This window comes from Rhamphochromis longiceps, linkage group LG13 (assembly GCF_057381845.1).
Source record: "Rhamphochromis longiceps isolate RC_006_pf linkage group LG13, R_longiceps_female_GT1.1, whole genome shotgun sequence".
Classification (NCBI taxonomy): domain Eukaryota; kingdom Metazoa; phylum Chordata; class Actinopteri; order Cichliformes; family Cichlidae; genus Rhamphochromis; species Rhamphochromis longiceps.
The window spans coordinates 1,903,342-1,913,502 of record NC_140569.1 but is presented as its reverse complement, the minus strand read 5'-3'; the positions used below and the strand labels follow the sequence as shown (position 1 = coordinate 1,913,502).

At 46.0% G+C, this 10,161-nt stretch overlaps 2 protein-coding genes across 3 annotated transcripts; both read left to right on the top strand.

Annotated features, from left to right (window-relative positions):
- The first annotated feature begins 2,080 nt into the window (after positions 1-2,080).
- vsx1 (visual system homeobox 1 homolog, chx10-like) lies at positions 2,081-7,159 on the top strand. 2 transcript variants are annotated; one of them, XM_085429020.1, is made up of 5 exons: positions 2,081-2,515; positions 2,718-2,793; positions 3,547-3,670; positions 4,085-4,265; positions 4,474-7,159. In XM_085429020.1, the coding sequence occupies exons 1-5, from the start codon at positions 2,107-2,109 to the stop codon at positions 4,764-4,766; spliced, it is 1,083 nt and encodes a 360-aa protein (XP_085285146.1). In that variant the 5' UTR covers positions 2,081-2,106; the 3' UTR covers positions 4,767-7,159. The 2 variants fall into 2 exon arrangements, with proteins under 2 accessions (XP_085285146.1, XP_085285145.1); XM_085429019.1 differs by having other exon boundaries at positions 4,085-4,280; positions 4,474-7,061.
- LOC146654993 (uncharacterized) lies at positions 7,083-10,054 on the top strand. Its single transcript, XM_085429018.1, has 5 exons — positions 7,083-7,315; positions 7,933-8,077; positions 8,198-8,259; positions 8,335-8,389; positions 8,663-10,054. Exons 1-5 carry the CDS (start codon positions 7,187-7,189, stop codon positions 9,907-9,909), a joined length of 1,638 nt encoding a protein of 545 aa, XP_085285144.1. The 5' UTR covers positions 7,083-7,186; the 3' UTR covers positions 9,910-10,054.
- The last annotated feature ends 107 nt before the right edge of the window (positions 10,055-10,161 follow it).

The window sequence follows — 10,161 nt, the reverse complement described above, 5'->3', positions numbered from 1 at the left end:
TTTCCAACAATGGCGGCCGCTGCTTAATTTTAATATTACTCTTATTATTCTTTCTGGGTCACAAAATAAACTTTTAACATATTTTCAGGCGAGAAAGTAGTTGTGTAAACATCAAATATCTGCTCGGTTTATCAAGATATCCCATATTTGCAAAAGTGCTTCGACGTTTTCGGAGACGTCTGCTACCCACCAGCTCGACAGCTAGCCGGGAGCTCGAGGGTCACTGAAGCCGCCGAGAACGGCGCAACTCTGGCACATCATTTTCAGATCACCGCGGAGTTTCGCTGCTCGGGTTAAACGTAATATATAAGTCACTTAGACAACCTAAAATGTTATTGTTTGGCTTTTTTCAGTGTTTTGTTTGTTCGTGAGTAAATCGGTTTGGTTGAGATCAAAGTTATTAGATAAAATAAAACTTTATTAATCCCCCGGGTGGGTTCCTCCTTGGTTTTCACACAGCTGACTAAACGTCAAACAGAAAACTGATTAAACAGAAGTATGAGACGGTCGAGAGTTTACGCCAGTGTCCTGTTATATTTTAGATAGCACGGAGCAGACGGCGAGTTTATTAAACTCCACCGAGACAGCGGCGACGCTAATCTGAAGGCGAGACCGTCCAATTTCACAGCCGTTTACTTCCGGCCTTCCCGACTCCTGAGGACCCGGCCCACGTAGACCGCAAAGGCCGGGTCCTCAGGAGGATGCAGCCCATGAATTTGGACACGACCTCTGACTTTGTTTGGCGCTCGAATGTCGGAGACTCGGGCGTCCCGATGAAGTGAGAGCAATGAGCTTCTTTGCTCTAATTTAACACGAGCACATTAACGAGCGCATGAACGCATCGGATGATTTAATCTGTAATCTGCTCAAACTGTGACGCCCACAATAAAAAAGAGAAGAAGAAGGAGAACAGAGAGGGATTTAAAAACAGCCCAAATTTGCTTTAATTATCTCTGATAAGCAGATTCCTCTAATTGCTTTTAAAACCAGTTGACCATTTTTACCTTCTTACACACACACACACACACACACACACACACACACACACACACACACACACACTGCAAGCCTGCAGTCAATCCTGAGGGATTAATCGCCAACTTGGCCCTAATTTCCAGCCTGACTTTCATCAGCAGGAGCTTCGTTTTCTGCCCAAAGAGACAAACAGCTGATTTTCTCTGTTTATCCTCATCAGCTCCACCCGCTCCACCCGCAGATCATCATCTTTATTATCTTTATTTTCACTTTTATTCAATTCTTCTAGCATTATTGTCAAAATAATGACAATAAATGAAATATAAAAAATGAACATACTGTGTGTGGAGGTTCAAAACCTCAGAAAGGAAAATAAATAAATCAATGTTTAAAAAAAGAAATAAAATGGCACCAAATCCAGGAAATAAATCCAACGGATAAAGTAGGAACTGTGCATTTGATTCTTTACTCACTTCCTTGATTTAATAGTTTATTTTGCTGAGTTTAGATTTTTCTGTCTGTAAATAAAATTCATCGATCATTAAAACTGACTTTTCAGCACTTTTAAAATCCAGTTTTCTTTATTTTGTACATTTAACAGCAGCTGAAGTCAGATTACAGCAAATCCAAAGCATCAAACACCTGTGAAGAGAGGTCAGAGGTCATTTTTAGGGTCATGAAAAGAGCACAAACAGAAGTGCACGAGGGTCACGTGACCGCAGCCTTCGCAGTGTCAGTCTGCGGCTCCCTTAGACCCATCCTGCTGTCAGCACGGCCCCCGTGGGCCGCGCCCCACAGTTTAAGCGGCCTTGATGGAGCCTAGATTAGGTTTGTGAAATCTGATGGTGCTGATGGCAGCAGCTGATTGGTGGATGCTCTGTGATGTTTGGCCGCATCAAAGATAAACAGTCTTCCTCCTCCTCTTCTTCCTCTGAAATCCTGATCGGATTGGAGGGAAATTGGTGGCAATTAATCCTCTGGGATTGAGCCCCCCCCCCACCCCCACCCCTCCTGCTCTGTGCCCTGATTGGCCGCCGCTGGGATCCCGGGCCTGATAAAGCTGCCCGCCGCCCGTTGCCGCTCTGTTCTCCACCTTCATCACCTCCTCTGCTCCATCACCTCCTCTGCTCCATGATGACCGGGCGGGAGGAGCTCAGCGAGGAGAAGCCGCGGGTGAAGCTGCTGTCCCCGGGTTTCGGCATCGACAAGAGCCGGCTGCACGGCCCCGGGCTCCGCTCCAAAGGCTTCGCCATCACCGACCTGCTGGGCCTGGAGACAGACCTGCAGGCCCGGCAGCAGCCCGGCGGGGCTCCTTTCGCCTCGGGGCCCGGGACGGAGCAGCACGGGGCCGGTCCCGGCCTCGGCGGGTTCTCCTTCCCGGGGGGGTCGCTGCCCCTTGGCCTAGGCTTCCTGTGCAGCCTGGCGGCGCAGCAGCCCGCCGGGGCGCCGTGCTTCCTGCCTGGACACCTGCCGCTGCTGCAGGCCCGGCCCGACAGCCACTACCTGCAGAACCTGGAGGCCCAGCGGGAGGCCTATTCCGGTACGGAGACAGGCTGGAAGAAGCCCGGCTCGGGTTCTGTGCTGACGCGTCCCTAAAATATTTTTTGGCTTTTAATCTGGTTTTAGTCACGAGGCCTTCAGCGTCATCACCGACCCGAGTTTATTGGCTCCTTTATCTCAACTTTATTTTGTTTCTGATGATTTTTCGTTCAGATTTGATTTTTTTCTCTTTGCTGTCGCAGATGAAGAGTGTCTGTCGGACCGAAACGACCCCAAAACCTCCGGAAACTCTCAGAAGAGGAAGAAGAGGAGACACCGGTGAGGAAAACTGCAGAACTCAACGAACCGAATGTTTTTAAAACGAAGAAATAATTCAGGGTCATTTTTTAAACATTTGGCCTTTTTAAAATTCTAATTCTGTGCTCTTTTCATGTTTTTTCGGTGTTTCCGTTGAATTCGGACAAAAATACAAATAAGAGAAAAAACGCTGAAAAAACCCAAACACACATTCAGATTTTTATTCTGAATTCAGCAACGTGAAGAAATAAAAAAGAAGAAACGAAAAAAAGATTTTTAAAGACACATTTCAGCTTCACGCAAGGCTTAAATATATTTTAATTAAGTTAAAACTACGAATTAATTCGTTTCTAGCAGAAAAAAGAACTTTGATTCATCGTGATTATTAAAAACATTTATTATTATTTTATTATTGAAAGCTTTGTGTCATAAATATTATAATGTTGATGATGAATCGTGATTGTTCCATTAGTGAAAAGCAGAAAACATTTTCAATCAAATCATAGAAAAAAAATGGAGGAACAAACCAAACCGTGGCTGCTTTACTGAATTCAATAAATAATAATCAATAATCAGGTTCCAGTAATTAAGGAGAGAAGACAGATGATGATAATAAAATAAAAAGATTTCATATTTTAACCTGATTTTTTTTTTTTAAATTTTCAGTCATGAACAATTCTTAGAAGTGTAAATAAAATAATCAGTGATGTCAGTAATGAAGAAGATCAAACGTGATGAAGAATGAAACATGATCGGGTCTGCTGCTGTGTTCAGGACGGTGTTCACCTCCCACCAGCTGGAGGAGCTGGAGAAGGCCTTCCAGGAGGCTCATTACCCCGACGTGTACGCCCGGGAGATGCTGGCCATGAAGACGGAGCTGCCCGAGGACAGGATACAGGTGAGGGTCCCGATCAGGTGACATCAATCTGACCAATCAGCAGAGTGGAGAACTGATCCGAGGAACATCTGTAATGCGAAAACCCTGAATCATTCAAATCAGAGACAGATTTCCTGTGAGGGGGAAACATCAGCGTAAAATCAAGTTTTCTCAATTAAAAAAAAAAGAAGTATTTTTTTCAAATTGTTTTTATTATTGATTTAATGAATTTATTTGAAGAGGCTGTTTGGTTTTTAATATTTGGGCTTTAATCTGATCTGAACTTTGTTCTGTTTTGTTGATTTTATTGAGAAATGCTGTGAACATGTGAAATCGTGTTGTTTTTATTTCTCTGTGTAACACATTATTTATTTGTTTACCTGCTCAAGTGTTGGGCACGACCTCTGACCTCTGTACTTCCTGTTTTATTTCCAGGTGTGGTTTCAGAACCGGCGGGCCAAGTGGCGTAAGCGTGAGAAGTGCTGGGGTCGCAGCAGCGTCATGGCGGAGTACGGTCTGTACGGCGCCATGGTGCGACACTCCATCCCGCTGCCCGAGTCCATCCTCAACTCTGCCAAGAACGGCATGATGGGATCGTGCGCCCCCTGGCTGCTCGGTGAGCCGCATGCACGTCAGTGCCACACGTGCACCACAGCAGCATCAATACACACCGATCAGTGATCAATAAGCCTTTAGAGTAAACAATGAAGTGCTGCGTGTAACACGGGCCTGAATGTTTTCATGTTACCATAGCAGTGAACAAACATGTAAACAACACTGCAGTTCGCACTGGACTGAACCTGAATGTGACTCCGCCCCCACAGGGATGCACAAGAAGTCTTTGGAAATGTCCAAAAAGTGTTCCAGCCCTCCGGCGTCCGACTCGGCGCGCTCCGATTCGTTCTGCGATGCCTCGGAACGACGAGGTTCCAGCAAGGCCCAGGAGCCGGAGGAGGACAAGCTGATGGAGGAGGAAGAGGACGAGGTGGAGGAGGAGGTGGCCATTGACCTGTCCAGCTCATCTAAACAGCAGCAGCAAGAGGAGGGCGGAGCCTCGATAAGAACCGCCTCTTCACCACAGCAACAAAGCTGCAGCGAATCAGACGAACATAGCTGAAGATGATCTGACCAAAGAGGAGGAAGGTGTTCTGTTCAGGCAGCGCTGTGATGGGATTGGCTCTTTCAGGAAGCACAGCCAATTGAAACAAACGCAGCCAAAACTTTACTTGTTACTATGCAAAGTTAGTTTGTTCAAACGCTAGCTGCTGGTTTGCTAACAAAGCTAAGAGCTAATATAAATATTGTTTTGGTGTGCTACTACCTGTTAAAATATCAGCAGGATTGATCATGTAAGCATTTTGTAGCTGACTTTATTTTCTCAGTGTTAGCGACAAAAAAAGTTCTGATTTTAGATGAAAAACAATGATATTAAAAGTTTCAGTTGTCAACAAGTGTTAACAGTGAAACAAATAATGGGAAAATATGAGTCATGATAACATATTTTGATAGAAAATGCTATTACTTAAAGCTATTTTTAGCTAACATGCTAATATATGTAAACCCTGTGTTATACTATAAGGATCAGCTAGCAAACTTTAGCACTTCAAAAAAGCTTTAATCACTACTATTAACTTTTTGTATTAGTATTTGAACATTTCAGATTTACCATGCTAGTGGCATGCTACGGTGGTAATTTCTGCACTGTGCGACAAAGTGTTGTTAGTGTGCTAAAATAGCCTGATACTAACAGAGCACTAGCATTAAGCATGCTAATCATTAAGTATGCTAACTTATGTTCTGAAACAACAAAATAGTGATTGGCTGTGCTCGCCGTGCTCCTGGGAAACTAATGTTCATCGTTAAGATGAACACCAATGCTGTGACGTTCAGATCAGCCTCGAGGGGTTGGAGTCTTTTCTAAAAGACTGTGAAAGACGTGTGTGTGTGTGTGTGTGTGTGTGTGTGTGTGTGTGTGTGTGTTTATGTTTTATATCCATGGTTTTTGGGAGTCTGAGAATATCTAATGTTTTCTTCCTGTTGGTTTTTGTGTTTTATAGTTGGACCTGCTTGACTGAAACTCTGTGAATGTAATTTAAATGTAAGATTTCAAACATTTTATCATTATTATTATTATTATTATTAGTATATGCTTATACAGGTGGAGATTCAGCAGGGTGGAAAATAAAGAAGTATTTTTGGAATCAGCTGAGCTTTGTTGTGATTTATTAACACAAACACTGATTAAAACTTAATTTTACACATCAGCTGAAAAAAAAGAGGCACATATTTACTACTAGTTTTAAAAGAGCATCATTCTATAAAGTTTCCAAATTCTATATTCAGTTTTAACAGGAAACTTTGAGTACCATAAATGTTTAATTCAAATTTTTTGTGAATTGTTTCACTTTTGCCACCCACTGACTTCCATACCTACTTAGCGGTACCCCAAATTAACCAGATAGGTGAAAAAATACAAATAAAATTCATAAAAGGCCAAGAGATTCACTAATCTTCATCTTTCTGTTATAAAACAAATGTAATGAAACTGAAGGATGAATTGAAAATATGATTTAATTCCATTTTAGGCATTGCTGCTGGTATTAGAAGAAAAACAGGCACCTTTGAAAATAAAAATGTTTTTATACCATTTAATACTGTTTTTTCTGTGTTATCTGAATTAAATTACACGTGTATCATCAGCCATCATGATGTTGTTTGTTAGAACGGCAACTTATCTACAGCTGAGAGGAAGCAGTTGGACCAGCTCATAAAGGCCAGCTCTGTGCTAGGATGCCCCCTCGACCCAGTGCAGGTGGTAGGAGACAGAAGAATCCTTGGACGGTGTCTCCACCCCACGCATGAAGCTGTGGCAGAACTGGAGAGCTCCTTTGGTCTCACCCTGCTGCATCCACAGTGCACAAAGGAGTGTTGCAGGTCCCTCCTCCCAGCAGCTGTTGGACTTCCGTCACAGCTCCCAACAAACTCAATAAAGTATTTACATCCTGCTGGTATTTGCAGTTTTTCCATTTTTGCTAAATAGTCTGTTGTTGTTGGTTTTTAAGCACAAATATACAGCATTTTGTGCACCAATAATCCTACTCAGCTGCACATTTCTGTGAGTCCTGCTTTTTTAATGTTGGAAATCTGCCTCTACAGTCTCTTAATTGTTGTTTTTTTAAATTTCATATTCTTTACTTTTGTGTGAATCTGCATGCTCCGCCTGTCCCGGTGAGGGACAATAAAGGATATCTCTATTCTATTCCATTAAAGACACATTTACGTTCATATTCCACACTGAAGTAAGCCAAACTCTATTTTAAAATCATGTAATTTAAGGATTTTTCGTAATGTTTATTATCCAATGCGCGACGCCTTCAGTAGATTCAGCAGAAAATCAATAAATGTACTTTTATTCACTTTCCGCTTCCCTTTCCCGACCAGTGCCTGCGGGATAAGCCAATTACGTCACTTCCTCTATCCACATTAGCGGTTTGGTTGCTAAGCTAACTGGCCACTGAGAGTGGGAACTCCTAAAAAATGGCTGATTTAAGCACTTTCAGGAATGAAGTGGCGCTCGTCGTCAACAGCCTGGCCAGGGCGGTGGTGACGGAGATTTTCAGCGCTGTGGAGGGAGCTTCTTTAAACAGACAAAGCCTCGAAGCCGAGGTAAGCCAGCCCAGCTAACTCTCGCTAACAGCTAGCTCAACTCCAGCTCTTCCGGTTTCACGTGCTCACGGTGTGCGTGCGAGAGAAGACGAAGAAGAAGCGCGAGGTGTTTAAGTGGTTTACTCACTCCCAAAGTCCCGATGTCATCATCCCGAGCTCCATTTAAAAATCCTCCAATTTTAGTTCGTCAATAATTTATTAACTCAGTGACACAAATCATTACAACCGAGACTACTTAGACCTAGAGCCTGAAAATTGGCTCCTCCTTCTTACCTGTGACTGAAATCTAAGCCGCCTACATTTCGGCATGTTTTAAGTTGGAAAGAGAAAAGTTTCGCTTAACACACAGGTAAAGACATTCACCTGCAGCAGGAGCTGTTTTTCTGCTTTTACCTCACAGATTCCAAGTATAGGTTAGCGTTCAGCATTGTTTTTGGGAAATATCCTGAACCAAATATGAACCTTTTTCCCCTCATATGTGTGATCATGTGCAGACAGTTTTGTTGAGTCGGAGTGACAGTGAAGAAAACCTAAAAACAAGAACATTCCCAATGAAGATCCATCACCTATCATCAGAAAACATGAGTCATGAAACGGTGTGTGTGTTTTCCTCACAGGAGAAACTCGGCGCTCTCGTCGAGCATCTCTGTTTTGAAGCTGTGGAGAAAATCCTGAAGCTGGTCAATCTGAGCGTTATGAAGAGCGGCGAGAACGTGGGCCAGATGCATGATGGGAGCGATGATGTTTCAGAGACAGCCGGAGGTCAGTACTCTGACCTCTGATTGGCTGCAGATTGAACAGCTGGGACGGGGTCCCTGAAAGAATGATTACATCACCACCTAAACGCTTCAGGTTGTGTACTTGCTGTTTCCTGTTTTGCAGGCGAAGGCGGCGGTGGCGCTCCCTTCCCCCCCTCAGAGCAGACCTACATCTTGGTTTATGAGGTCAGTGAGTGAGTCCAGCAAACTGCCAGAGAACGAGCGCTAAGCGAGCACTGACACCTGTCCTGTGTCTTTCAGAATGCCACCGCAGACTCACAGTGTGTGCTGGTGTCACTGGAGAGTCACGCTAACGGTGAGAAGTCGCTCCTTTGATTTGTCACTGATTAAACCTGAAAAAGGTGAGGTTCTTATCCACAGTGTGGGTGTTATGCAGTAGGCCACACCCCCAGACAGGCACCTGTTTGGTGAAGGTGTTGTCTGTAGCGTGAAATCAAAGCATCATGATTGGCCGTGACATCATATTTTCTCAGGTTACTTGATAGTTTTTTAAGATGTGCGAGCGCTGTCCGACTGTCCCGTCTACGAGTAACGTCCCGCTCACAGACTTCCTGTTGCTCTGTTGCAGGTGGAAATGAAAGCACGTGTGATGTAACAGGTCAGGGGACAGAGCTCTCCCCCTCCTCGTCTGCGCCTCAGGCCGATGACCACGAGTACGCTCGCTCGACGTCGCCTCCATCCAGCAGTGCCTCAGCGGCAGTGGGTGGGGTCAGGAAGAGGCCTCGCGGCCGCAGGAAGAGAGCTCAAATCGTGGTGTCTGGTGAGGCAACAGAGACTCACCTACAGTGCTCGCACTGCGCCATGTTGTTTCCAAACAGCGAGCGGCTCGCCGACCACGAGAAGAAGGCTCACCCGGCGTGCTCGGTGTGTGGCCTGCGGTTCACTGGTGTCCTGAAACTGCGTGAACACGAGCTGAAAAAACACGGGCTGCTGCCGTACATCTGCGACTTCTGCCCGAAGAGGTTTAACCACAAGGCGCATCGCGACCTGCACGTGAAGGCGCGGCACACCGGCGAGAAGAGCTGCCACTGCGACATCTGCGGAAAGGGCTACGCCTGCGTGAGCGTGCTGAAGACGCACCGCATCACGCACTTCGACAAGTCGTTCATCTGTGACGTCTGCGGGAAGGGCTTCTACCACGCCTGCCACCTGACACGCCACAAGCTGGTGCACCAGGAAGTGCGGCCGTTCCGCTGCCCCACCTGCGGGAAGGGCTTCACGCAGGCCGCCAACCTGCGCAGCCACCAGGCGACGCACACTGGCGAGCGGCAGCTCTGCTCTATCTGCGGCAAGAGCTTCCGCTGCCTGAAAAACCACGTCATCAGCAAACATTCGCACGAGCTGCCCGCCGACGAGCTGCCCGCTGTCAACGCCATCGTTAGCTGCGAGGTCTGCGGCAAGAAGTTCCCGAACCCATCGCAGTACCGCGCACATCAGCGGAGCCACACCGGGGAGAAACCTTTCCACTGCGACATCTGTGGGAAAAGCTACCGTCTGAAGGAGCTGCTGCGCGACCACCGCTACACACACACCGGGGAGAAACCGTACCGCTGCTCGCTGTGCCCCAAGACCTTCAACCTCGCCACAAGCTTCATGAGGCACCGCAGCATCCACAGCGGCGAGATGCCGTACAGCTGCCGCGACTGCGGTAAACACTTCCGCCTGTTCACCTTTCTCAAGGCTCACCTGCAGACCAAAGCTCACGTGAAGCAGACAGGAGCGCAGGGAAACGCCCCCCCGCCAATCAGCAGCATCGAACAGGAGGTGGTCCCGGACGGATCCATAATTGCTGCCCAGCTGGTGTCGAGTCTTTAAAGCAAAACGATGAAACCGTAAACACAAACGGCAAGTGGGAGAACTCGCCATTTGTGTTTACAGTGTTTAAGAACTGCAAGAACTCAGCGGCCACAGTCGCACTCTGCACCGGAGCTGTGAGGCGTGGCGCCGCGTGGTCGTTAAACTCGTATCTGTTTGGTAATAACTTATGTGTCATGTGACGTCTGTTTATTTTGAAAACAAACTCAGATCAGAAATGATCGCCATGCCGAATTTCAATATAAATGAAGA